This window comes from Quercus suber, unplaced genomic scaffold, assembly GCF_002906115.3.
Source record: "Quercus suber isolate HL8 unplaced genomic scaffold, Cork oak 2.0 scaffold_40, whole genome shotgun sequence".
NCBI classification, from domain to species: domain Eukaryota; kingdom Viridiplantae; phylum Streptophyta; class Magnoliopsida; order Fagales; family Fagaceae; genus Quercus; species Quercus suber.
This window is the reverse complement of record NW_027069505.1, coordinates 1607762-1621063: the sequence shown is the minus strand read 5'-3', so window position 1 is coordinate 1621063 and position 13302 is coordinate 1607762. Positions and strand designations below refer to the sequence as shown.

At 34.7% G+C, this 13302-nt stretch overlaps 1 protein-coding gene and 1 pseudogene across 1 annotated transcript; both read left to right on the top strand.

Moving 5' to 3' along the window:
• The first annotated feature begins 1479 nt into the window (after window positions 1-1479).
• LOC112029836 (silicon efflux transporter LSI2-like) lies at window positions 1480-3499 on the top strand (annotated as a pseudogene).
• A 149-nt stretch (window positions 3500-3648) lies between these two features.
• Window positions 3649-5540, top strand: LOC136061482 (silicon efflux transporter LSI2-like). Its single transcript, XM_065771197.1, has 3 exons — window positions 3649-5018; window positions 5166-5355; window positions 5503-5540. The coding sequence occupies exons 1-3, from the start codon at window positions 3858-3860 to the stop codon at window positions 5523-5525; spliced, it is 1374 nt and encodes a 457-aa protein (XP_065627269.1). The 5' UTR covers window positions 3649-3857; the 3' UTR covers window positions 5526-5540.
• Window positions 5541-13302: the final 7762 nt, after the last annotated feature.

Sequence of the window (13302 nt, the reverse complement as noted above, 5' to 3'; positions counted from 1 at the left end):
TGTGAACGAGTCTCGAGGGGGCATTTGTAGACAGGGAAAATTCCCGACCTATCACAAGCTGACATGTCACACTACTAAGTCCACAAAATACGGCCAATTACAAAGCGTCGCGTATTGCTACTAGGTTTTGCTATCATTACTCAGAAACCAACAGAAATTTGTCAAGTGTCATGCAAAAACCAATCACACATCATCGCATGTGTAAGCGATGACATAATCAGCCTCGCACGTGTAAGCGATGACATAATCAGCCTCGCACGTGTAAGCGATGACATAAGCGGACCAATCAAGCGCTGCCACATGTCACCAATCAAACTTCGCCACGTGTCGCTTACCTACTCCTAAACTCCTATAAATAGAAGCCTTCCTAAGGCAGTTGAAGGAGGATATGAGGAGATCTAGAGATCAAGGAGATCAGGAGAGCTGGAGAGAAGGCACCAAGCCATCTGAAGCACTCAGAAGTCCAGAAGCTTTGCTGGAATCAAGCCCTGAAGCCTTCAGCAACTTCAAGAACTTCAACCTTCAAATACGAAGAACATTCAAAGCAGAATCATCCAAATTACCTGCCTAGATCTCAAAGTTCATTGGAATCAAGCTCAAAAGCCTCCAGAAACCTCAACAAACCACAAATCAGTGAAGCTCTACGAATCAAGCCTCTAAAGCCCCGAAGAACTTCCACCACAAACCTTCAAGTACGAAGAACATTCAAAGAGGAATCATCCAAATCATATTCCTAAATCTCAAAGTTCACTGGAATCAAGCTCAAAAGCCTCCAGAAATCTCAACAAATCATAAATCAGCGAAGCTCTACGGATCAAGCCTCTAAAGCCCCGAAGAACTTCCACCACAAACCTTCGAAGACGAAGAACGCACCAAGAACATGAAGAACGTGAAGAACAAAGGATTTCTAACAAGCTCATAGCCAGAGATTCATTGTAATTCCGTTTCAACAATCTTCGATCCATCGTTCAACCAAATTGAAGGATACTTTGTGTTCAAGTGAAAATCACATTACCACAAATCCAATTAACAAATCTTTCAAGGAGATCGAATTAGAGGATCACTCTTTTGTAATTACAGAGAATTGTACCACACATATATTCAATACAAATTCGCATTTGTGACACTATTTTACTTGTTTGACTTATTTCGAACCAAGAAATTTAGTCGTCCACAACCATCACCAACCTTGAACGCCACCACAACCACAGGACATTACTATCGTTCTCTCTCTTTAAGCTCAACCACCAAGCAAAACAGTAACAGCTATAGCCAGCAAAAATACAAACAAAATAAATCTAAGAGGAGTGAACGAGAGAAACAGAGGGTCGGAGCAAATCTGCCGCATGTTGTTCTGTTAGAGCTCAGGAATATAAAAAGCTTTTTTATATGCCTTATAATCTATTATAACTAACAGAACAATGATTTTGAATGTTCTGTTAGTTTATTATGCCTTATAATCTATTAATAGCTGCAACAACTTTACTTGCTTTGCACAACAAGATTTTCTCTTGCTGAGCAGCAAAAATGGCTTTGGCTTCTACTGTAAAAGTGGTTCTAGGCTCAATTGCTTTTGCAATCTTCTGGGTATTGGCGGTTTTCCCAGCTGTTCCTTTTCTACCGGTTGGGAGGACTGCAGGGTCCCTCCTGGGGGGCATGCTAATGGTCATATTTCAAGTCATAACTGCAGATCAAGCATATGACGCAATTGATCTTCAAATCCTTGGTCTTCTCTTTGGGACCATGGTTGTCAGTGTATATCTTGAAAGGGCAGATATGTACAAGTACTTGGGAAAGTTGCTCTCATGGAAGAGTAGAGGGGCAAAGGATTTAATTTGTCGAGTCTGCCTGATTTCTGCCATTTCAAGTGCTTTTTTTTACTAATGATACCTCTTGTGTAGTTTTGATTGAATTTGTCTTGAAAATTGCAAGGCAACATAATCTCCCACCTCATCCTTTCCTTCTTGCCCTGGCCTCTAGTGCAAATATTGGGTCGGCAGCAACTCCAATTGGCAACCCCCAAAACTTGGTTATAGCCGTTCAGAGCAAGATATCTTTTGGGAATTTTCTAATAGGAATTCTCCCTACAATGATCATGGGTGTAATTGTCAATGCCCTACTTCTTCTATGTATGTACTGGAAGTTGTTATCTATTGAAAAGGATGAGGAAGATGTAGCTGTAGAAGTTATTGCAGAGGAGGAAGTGAATTCTCATCGTTTTTCACCAGCCACAATGTCACATTCTACATCCTTGAATTCTCAGTAATGGAACTCTAAATCGGAAGTTATGGCTGTGCAAAGCTCTCCTGGCACGAGTGTTCCCATGGGACATGTTGAGAACCTTAGGAACCGATCAATTCTGAGTGAGAATGAAATCCAAGGGGTTCCTAGTGGCACATTGGAGTTTGCAATAAATTCTAATGCATCAAAAGAGGCAGCAAATGATGTATCTTCTCAGGTAAAGGAGGAAACAATCTCTAGACTAAGAAAAGTACTTTCTGTACTGTCTTCAGGAGGAAAAGATGATTTGACCACGAGATGGAAACAAATATTGTGGAAATCATGTGTTTACCTTGTTACTATAGGAATGTTGATTGCTTTGCTTCTGGATCTAAATATGTCGTGGACTGCAATTACTGCTGCGCTTGCTCTTGTGGTTCTTGATTTCAGGGATGCTAGGCCAAGCTTTGAAAAGGTATAATCTGCAAGCACGTTGCTTTCTACCTTTAAATTATTTTTTCCCTATCAAAAAACTGTAAATCATAACTTGTTGGTGATTATGACCATTGATTGCTTGTTGGAGAGTTTACCATATGTCAAGTTTTATTTCTCTTCTTTGCCAGGTCTCCTATTCTCTGTTACTTTTCTTTTGTGGAATGTTTATCACAGTTGAAGGCTTTAACACAACCGGAATCCCAAGTACTCTATGGGACTTTATGGAGCCCTATTCAAAAATCGATCATGTTAGTGGGATAGCAATTCTCGCCATTGTCATACTTGTCATGTCAAATTTGGCTTCAAATGTACCAACTGGTATGTTGATGGATTTCTTCCATATATATATATATATGTATATTTTTTTTTTCTATTATCTGTTTCATAATTCTTTTTTTTTTTTTTTTGGGATATGTCAGATGAAATTAGCTTGTTTAACGCCACCACAACCACAGGACATTACTATCGTTCTCTCTCTTTAAGCTCAACCACCAAGCAAAACAGTAACAGCTATAGCCAGCAAAAATACAACCAAAATAAATCTAAGAGGAGTGAACGAGAGAAACAGAGGGTCGGAGCAAATCTGCCGCATGTTGTTCGGTTAGAGCTCAGGAATATAAAAAGCTTTTTTAAATTTTCCAATTTCTTTAATAGCCATGAGTTACTTCTTCTATGTAACTCATTGTGGACTTGTGCCGGCAGCGGAATGGCCATGTTGGTGGCGGCAGAGTTCGGTGGTGGTGCTAAGATGTGTGAGGATTTTTATTTTTATTATTTTAGTTAAGTGAATTAAAAAAAAGCATAAAATAGGGAGTTGATTAAATTGATGGACACATGGCAGATTTTTATTCGTGGTATATAAAGTAGTATAGAAAATGTGGTACTAAAGATGTGGGCATCGCATATTTGGTTGAGATTTAGCTTAGAAATTGACTTAAATGGGTGTTCAAGAATCAAGTTGCATATTCTCCTCAATCATTAAGAGAGAGTCTATTGTTAGTGACTATTAGTTGAACTCCCCAATCCCTTACATTTCTTGATTTTGAATGTTCTGTTATTTTATTATGCCTTATAATCTATTAATGGCTGCAACAACTTTACTTGCTTTGCACAACAGGATTTTCTCTTGCTGAGCAGCAAAAATGGCTTTGGCTTCTACTGTAAAAGTGGTTCTAGGCTCAATTGCTTTTGCAATCTTCTGGGTATTGGCGGTTTTCCCAGCTGTTCCTTTTCTACCGGTTGGGAGGACTGCAGGGTCCCTCCTGGGGGGCATGCTAATGGTCATATTTCAAGTCATAACTGCAGATCAAGCATATGACGCAATTGATCTTCAAATCCTTGGTCTTCTCTTTGGGACCATGGTTGTCAGTGTATATCTTGAAAGGGCAGATATGTTCAAGTACTTGGGAAAGTTGCTCTCATGGAAGAGTAGAGGGGCAAAGGATTTAATTTGTCGAGTCTGCCTGATTTCTGCCATTTCAAGTGCTTTTTTTACTAATGATACCTCTTGTGTAGTTTTGACTGAATTTGTCTTGAAAATTGCAAGGCAACATAATCTCCCACCTCATCCTTTCCTTCTTGCCCTGGCCTCTAGTGCAAATATTGGGTCGTCAGCAACTCCAATTGGCAACCCCCAAAACTTGGTTATAGCCTTTCAGAGCAAGATATCTTTTGGGAATTTTCTAATAGGAATTCTCCCTGCAATGATCATGGGTGTAATTGTCAATGCCCTACTTCTTCTATGTATGTACTGGAAGTTGCTATCTATTGAAAAGGATGAGGAAGATGTAGCTGTAGAAGTTATTGCAGAGGAGGAAGTGAATTCTCATCGTTTTTCACCAGCCACAATGTCACATTTTACATCCTTGAATTCTCAGGAATGGAACTCTCCTGGCATGAGTGTTCCCATGGGACATGTTGAGAACCTTAGGAACCGATCAATTCCGAGTGAGAATGAAATCCAAGGGGTTCCTAGTGGCACATTGGAGTCTGCAAGAAATTCTAATGCATCAAAAGAGGCAGCAAATGATGAATCTTCTCAGGTAAAGGAGGAAACAATCCCTTCAAAGAGTGTTGCATCATTGGATAGACTAAGAGATGTACTTTCTGTACTGTCTTCAGAAGGGAAAGATGATTTGACCACGAGCTGGAAAAAAATATTGTGGAAATCATGTGTTTACCTTGTTACTGTAGGAATGTTGATTGCTTTGCTTCTGAATCTAAATATGTCGTGGGCTGCAATTACTGCTGCACTTGCTCTTGTGGTTCTTGATTTCAGGGATGCTAGGCCAAGCCTTGAAAAGGTATATCTGCAAGCACGTTGCTTTCTACCTTTAAATTATTTTTTCCCTATCAAAAAACTGTAAATCATAACTTGTTGGTGATTATGACCATTGATTGCTTGTTGGAGAGTTTACTATATGTCAAGTTTTATTTCTCTTCTTTGCCAGGTCTCCTATTCTCTGTTAGTTTTCTTTTGTGGAATGTTTATCACGGTTGAAGGCTTTAACAAAACTGGAATCCCAAGTACTCTATGGGACTTTATGGAGCCCTATTCAAAAATCGATCGTGCTAGTGGGATAGCAATTCTCGCCATTGTCATACTTGTCATGTCAAATTTGGCTTCAAATGTACCAACTGGTATGTTGATGGATTTCTTCCATATATATATATATATATATTTTTTTTTTTTTGATGGATTTCTTCCATATATATATATATATGTATATTTTTTTTTTCTATTATCTGTTTCATAATTCTTTTTTTTTTTTTTTTGGGATATGTCAGATGAAATTAGCTTGTTGGACTAACACTTGTTTGTAAGTCCATTTTAAACAACTTTTTTCCTTATTGAATAAAACGAGTTTGCCAAGCATTCTTGTAGCAATTTCAAGCTGTACAGAGACTAATTCAACATTGGGATGCATATAAGCTTGTTGCCCTGTCTTTAGATTTCTGGGGAATATGTTAGTGTATAGTTTGGACTTTGCATACAGATTATCTCTTCGGGATATCATAGTATTCCCAGTTTTTATTTTTTAATTGCATATTTCTGGTTTTCACTTCTTCTCAAGATCCTTTCTCTACTTGAGACAAACTGACATTAACCTTTCTCAAGATTTTTCCCAATTTCACTTCTCAAAAAAAATACTTGAGACTACTGACATTAACCTTTCTCATGCATGTTCAAATCTTACTCAAGCTGATAGTACACCACCATTGAACCGAACAGGTCTTTCAGTCTAAGTAGTGTCTTTCACTTCACTTTGTACACAAACTGGCACCCTTCTGGGTCATTTCTCAAAGTCTCGGGATAATTGCAATGACAACAGCATTTCTCACCAAGTTGTTGTTTTCAATTGACATTTTGAAAAACCATAAACAATTTTTGGATATGCTTACCCCCTCAGAATTCTGCCATAGCATTCTATTAAACAACAAACATTCTGCAGTTTGTGCTAAAAGGAAAATTTCCTTTCAGTAACAAAGGGATTTTTATACCAGTAATGATAACTGTGAGTTGACAAGGCTCTCGGTTATCCACGGCCCTTGTGTACATAATATAGGGAACAAGGGATGCTCTTGCACTGAATCTGTGAGATTGTTTTTCATAAATGAGCTGGTAGCCTGGTACTGTGGTTTAATCTTTCTTTCTGTATCTTTGATTAAGAATTGTTTTTCTTTCATGCACAACAACAAGAACAACAAACAAAGCCTTAGTCCCAAAATTTTGGGGTCACCTATGGATCCTTAATAGACTAGTTAGGTTTTTCTTTCATATAAAAAGTATCTAATGATTTTGGTGATACATCTCTAAGTTGATGCTGTATTCCGTTTGTTATGAACATTCTTGAGGTTCATATTAATGTTCATTTCTTTCATTTCGTTTTTTTTTCCCCAATATTTTGTTGATTTATGATAAATTGTTTGTCTGCTGTAAGCCATTATTCGGCATCATAAAGGCCATTTTTAAAACTATTTACACGAGAGTTCCTATAACTCATGTTAATATTGTGTAGTTCTCTTGCTCGGAGCAAGAGTGGCAGCATCGGCAGCTGCAGTTTCTGCAGTTGATGAGAAGAAGACATGGCTAATCTTAGCTTGGGTCAGCACAGTAGCTGGGAACCTCTCATTATTGGGATCAGCTGCCAACATAATCGTGTGTGAGCAGGCTCGCCGAGCTCCCCAACTTGGGTACACTTTATCCTTTTTGTTAGGGTTTGTGCCCTAAAATCCAATTTATTGGCATGTCATGAATAATTAAGTTGTTTAATTGTATGAGACCATTTATGAACTAATGGGATATTATCTTAGTCCATGAGATGCATAGTATGTGATTTATGTGAAAAGTCACAGAAAGATATAAATCACAAGTTCTTTGTAAACTCAGAATTTTAGTTCGTAGTCGGTGATGAAATTGGGCGTTTCATCTGCGAAGACTATAACATATCAACTAAGATGATTTGTCTTGATCATGGAAGTGGAGACTTCTAGTTGGTATGTTGATATGTTTTAAGAGTTAAGACATATTGAACTGGACCGCTGTGAGATTTATTATTCTCCTAATGACTGTCAAATGAATAATAAAGCTCACGACTTTTATTTACATCAACTCTAAATCCTGAGAGAATAATGAACCTGATCATGAGATGTAGATTGCTTTGATATATCAGGAGTGAGATCTATAAGTTATGGTCAAAACCTCAGTATGTTGGGCAGCCGCATTTAGTGTTGATGGAACATATATTCTCAAGATGGAATTCATAGTCTCTTAACGGAGATATAAAATATTCCCTTGAGATAAGTTTAATGGGTTTGGTTATTCAGAGTGTTGGGCCCAACCACTTTAGTAAAGAGTTACTAAAGTATATATTTATGGAATTGGATTTCATAAATATATAATGAATAACATAAAGGATTAAACTGGGTACTCAAGGATTAAGATGTAGTAATCTATAAAGTGGCAGTCAACATTTCATGACTTTGTATTACTACGAATATTTTTATGAAGGGTTGAATGTATAATAAAGTCTTGGGAAATAATTTATTTATAAGGCCTAGAGTGCAACTATATTTATATAGTGGTATTAAATATAGTTAATGGTAACTTTGGACTTGTCAAGAGTTGACAGAAAAGCCCAAGGCCCATTGGAGCTAGTGTCTTATTGGTCCCTTTTGGTCCCACTCCAAGCCACAAACTTAAGCCCAATTGGAAAGGCCCAAAAGGCCAGCCCAATTAGATAATTGGTTAGATACAAAAAGGGAAAAACGTTCAGAATATTTTAAGGAAAAACATCATTGTGAAATGGTGTGGATGTGATTTTTTGTCACTCTCTAATCACCCTTTTGTTACCAATTGAGAGACCACACATCTTGGGTATCAAGTGGAATTGGAGTGAAGATTGAAAGTCTTCCCAAGAACGTTTGATCTTCGGTTTTGAAATTCATCGCATCAAGGTACACTCTCTTGTTCTCTAATTCTGAAATTTACTTTGTGCATGTTATCAATATCGAATGAAGTAGATCCGTTTTAAAACTTATTTTCCGCTGCATTTATCTTTATTTCCAACACTTTTGGAGCCATCTCAAATTTGGAGTCCCCTCAACTCTTATAGTCACTGCCATTGGTTTGACACTTATACGATGATGTTGATGCTCTTACACATGACACAATGTTTTTATGTAATAAATTTTGTAGAGGAAGATTGTTTCAACATTTGAGCAGTTCAAAGCTGACAAATGTTGTTTTTCCCTTAATCTTTATTTAATCATAACGTTTTTCAATAGTTGCTGAGTGATTATTTCAGATAGACATCTACAGAAAAATGAGGTGAACTGTGCATCACTTGCCTGTTTATACTATTAGTTTGACCAGCTCAGTGTTTTGTTTTTCAAAGCATTAAATAATGGCTGTGGTTTGCATTTGAGAAGAGTGTTTTTCAATTCTTGCTTTTCTTTTATTGCAAAAGAATTCTACTTTCTTTGTTCTCTCTCTCTCTTTTTTTTTTTTTTTTTTTTTCAGTCTACCAAAATAAGGATGTCCATCTCATAAATAGACATAAGTTTGTCGGAAATGAAAAACGAAATAAAAATATCAAACAAGTCAGAGTTTAGAAAGAAGAAGTCTTTTTGAATTCAAACTACTATAATTATATATTCAAATCCCAATTCGATCTAGTAATACTCTTCCGGCCTTAGTCACTTATATTTTGAGAAATCCAAACAAATTATAATTTGTTTATTTTATAGTACTTAATTATACAAGGTCAATTTGAAATGTTCATTGTTGTAAGATAACATATAACTATATTCAAGAATTGATAGCCTAGAGTCTTATAGTTTATATCTCAACTAGTACTTTTTGATGTTTTTAATGAATATATCTAGTGTTTAAATCTTACTTTCCCCGTTAGATTATCAAATTATAAAAAATAAATTAAAAATTGATAAACACTGTTAACATCAGTCATTCAGTTTGTTTAAAACTTTAGTATACCAACAATGTGTATACCAATTACTATTGTTAGGATTTAGTATTGGCAGCTTCTATATGAAAAATTATGTGTCAAGAGAGTTGAATTTAATGTTACTAAGTTTTTTATTTTTTGAGAATCTAGTTAGGTAAGAGTTTGTGTAATGAATTGCATCAAGGAGTTAGGACTGGTTCCAATTCCCAAGTCCAAAATTTCCAGAGAAAGTTTTAAGAAAGCCTTTGTAATAGCCTTCCCTCTCAGAAAGACTTTTGTAACTTCCCTTTTGTAATCTTGTAACCTTTCTTCTCAGACAGTTTACTTTGTAATCTTGTAACTCAGACAGTGTTTTATTTTCAAGCTTGTATCAAAGACAGTTTGTTTTCAAGTTTAATCAAAGACAGAAGTATTTTCAAGTAAGTTTTTATCAGTTCAGTTTTCATATTCCATACTCTGTTTTAACTTATTTTTGAATATATCTGTTTTGCTATTTTCTTCTTTATCATCTATTTTATCATTGTTTATGCTTCTATATTACTGCTTTTATTTTCAAGCTTGTATCAAAGACAGTTTGTTTTCAAGTTTAATCAATGACAGAAGTATTTTCAAGTAAGATTTTATCAGTTTTAGTTTTCATATTCCATACTCTGTTTTAACTTATTTTTGAATATATCTGTTTTGCTATTTTCTTCTTTATCATCTATTTTATCATTGTTTATGCTTCTATATTACTGCTGTGCTCTCTCCTGGGTAGTTAATGGCTCTTGTACTGTCCTTGAACTATCTGTCTCTTGTCTCTTGTACTGTCCTGGACTGGTCTAGATTTGAAAATCCTTCTTACATGTGGATTGATATTGTCTGTGTATTCTGTAGTTGTCTGTTATTTTGTCTTGATAATACCATAGCTATTCTGTTAATATGTTTGAGAAACCTTTCTGATCACCACTTGAATTTTGAAGGGATATTGTCTCTATTGAGACGCCTTCATGCTTTGACTGAAATCTTAAAGATTTCTGTTTGGGCAAAATATGGTCATAGAGTTTAGCCTTAGAATGGCTATCTTGCTTGCCAGGCAATTGGCCGTTAATGTTAAAATTAACTAATTAAGACCATTATGTAAGCATTAATATCTACAGAGGAAGTAGTGTTTGAGAAGGAACAAAAAAGACTAAAAGTCATGATTTTATAGTACAAGGAAATATCATGACAAAGACAAAACAAGGGATGTTACGTAGGAAGCTATATACAAAAGAGGAATGAGGACAAGTCAATAAAGGGAGGAAAATATCATAAAACCTTGAAATTTTATACCACTGGGTAGGATAGTATCATCTATCATTGAACTTGTAGGAATCTCATCATCTGTTATTGATTCAATTTTACTAATACTTGTGTCCTTTGAGATGGAAATTTCTTTCAATAAGTATATATCCTTGGGAATTGGTGGCAGGAGAAATTTATAGAATACTTCTGTTTCCAAAATATTAGTACTTATTCCATTGTCTGTCGTGAAAAATGGGTAAAGTAAAGCCAAAAAAGGATTTCCTAGTATAACTTTAGAGGACAACTTATCTGTAAGGAAGAAAGGTGTTCTGAAATTGATGCCATTATTATGTATGTATACCTTAGTTAGTTTATTACTTATTTTAAGTCTATCCCCATTAGCCTGAGTTAATCTGTCAGTTGTTGATTCATAATACTTAGAGGGTATTAATCCTTCTTGTATACAATTCATATCAGCACCTGAATCAACAAGGACAATAACTGTCAATGAGAATTCTTTATTAACAACTAAGGTTATCTCAGTGTACCATTTTTGAAATATCATTCTATCAATTATATTTAAAAATTCATCTTTATAGTCATCTTTATGAGAACTCTCGCCATTATAAGTTTGTCTGTCAAGAAGAGAGGAATCAGAGGAATCTATCAGGGGTTTATTACAAAATTTAATTATGTCTTTTATGTTAATTACTTGTGCAGCTATTTGGTCAATCATGGCTTTTAAGATGAAATTTTCTGATTTTAATTCCTTCAGTTCATTTTTTAAATTGTTAATTTCTATTTACAAATCTGTCACAGTTGTAGGTTTATTGGGTTTAAATCTATCAGTAATATCTGAAAAATTATAAGTTGACTTATAATCCTTTAAATCTGTTTCAAATGTGTCAACCTGGGTTAGGGATTCTTTTAATTTGGATAAATAATCCTTCCTAGTCTGTGTATCCGAAAGTTTGTCTATTAAGTCTATTATTATATCTTCTTGTTTAGTTAAAACACTTATTTTTAATTTTCTTTTACAATAACAGTTATTAGGATTATTACAGTTACATAATTTAATTTTTTCATTATCTGAAGAAGTGTCTGTCGATGATGAAGTAATATCACAATTATCTATCTGATGAATTTCATTGTCTGTCTCATCACTATCAGTCTGTTCTAATATACTCATTAATTTCCCTTTTATTTTTCCCGATAAGTCAAGTTTATTTATTTTTCTTTGAAAGTTACAATATCTACTAGTGTGTCCTTTTTTTCCACATTTAAAGCAAATAATATCTTTATATCTGTCACTTTTCTTTCTTTTGGACTCTTCTTTCTTTTCTTTAGTTCTACCTTTATGATATCTTCTATTATTATTCTTGTATCTATCCATATCTCTCTTTTCTTTTGTCCTTTTCCTAGATGGAGCAATCAATGGTTCAAAGCCATATTGCTCACAAAAGGTTCCTAACTCTTTTTTAGCATACCTTTTCTCTCTTTCTATTTGATTTTTTAGCCTTAAATCATTACATAACCATAGACTTGTTTTATTAATTGAAGATATTATATCTCCATATGTCAATCTAGGATAGTCTATAGTTCCTTCATTATTGGCTATGTCAAGTCTATCTTTTTGAGCAAAGAAATAAGGTAGGCCAGCAATAAACTTTTCTTTCCAATAGGATTGTTGACAGTCATTCCTACTTAAAACTTTTGAAATAAAAACATCTTTATACCATCTAAAGTCTAAAAGTTGTGGACATCTTAAATTAATTAAAACATCTGAAGCTCTTTCTTTATAATGGTTAGGATCTCCAACAAAATGTTTAGTTATAGTAAAAATTAAAGTATTAACTGCATCTTGTGAAGGCTGTCTATCTGTCATTATAACTCTTCCATCTGTTTCTCTTTTAACTGCTGATAATATTTCATTTCTATCATCATTATTTAAATAATGATCCCACCAGCCTTTCAATTGGCCAGTAAAACCAGTGACAATTAAATGAGCTATCTGGTGGTCCTGTCTTCCATGATTTTTATAAACATTAGTTAACAAGGTCATTTCATGTAAAAGGTTTATTATTTCATATTCTGACATTCCATCTATATTCCATTCATAAATTAAGTCTGGTGAGTAAGATAAATTAACATAAGTATGTCTTTCTTCAAATTGTAGATCAGGGGGAGTAGGTTTAGGATACCAATTCTTTTTAGGATACAATTCTTCAATTCTTCCTTTTTTGCGATCTTGCGATGAAGATGCTAAAGTTAATTTATTAATCTGTAATTTGTCTGTAAATTGTGATTCTAGATTTTCTACATCTGATGAGTCTATCAAATCTGTCAATTTATTATCTTTTGATTCTTCATCCTCTGAAGAATCAGTCCGTCCTAATGTTATAATATTCTTATTTTTTAATGGCTCCATGTCCCTTAATGATTCTAGTTTCATTAAATCTAACTTTTTATTTATTTCATTGAGTAAATTATCAGTTTTTTCTGTCTTGGGCCTCTTCAAAGGTACTCTAAGGTGAGGAGGTATTTCATGAGGGATAAATAAGGGGGTATTAGATGCATTTTCTTTCTTTATGGAAGTGGAAGGGGGTGTTATTCTATCTTCTATATCTTGTAGCTTTTGACCAATTGATTTTAGATAGGTATTAGTATAATTATTCTGTTGAATTATGCTATCTAGGTTCTTATTGTCATCACTTAGACTAGGTCTTTTAATAGGAGTGGCCAACACTTGGACTCCACTGTTTTGATTTAATATAATTGATTCAAATGGTGGAAAAGTTTGATATACTTTCTCATGATTTTCTGTCTTCGTCCAAGACAATGTTTTTTCTATTAC

What these genes read in the sequence shown, in the direction of transcription:
- LOC136061482 (XM_065771197.1), top strand. Translation starts at nt 3,858, where the DNA reads ATGGCTTTGGCTTCTACTGTAAAAGTGGTTCTAGGCTCAATTGCTTTT. An exon ending in CTAGGCCAAGCCTTGAAAAG is followed by an intron (nt 5,019 to 5,165) that starts GTATATCTGCAA and finishes CTTCTTTGCCAG; the next exon opens with GTCTCCTATTCTCTGTTAGT. An exon ending in GGCTTCAAATGTACCAACTG is followed by an intron (nt 5,356 to 5,502) that starts GTATGTTGATGG and finishes GGGATATGTCAG; the next exon opens with ATGAAATTAGCTTGTTGGAC.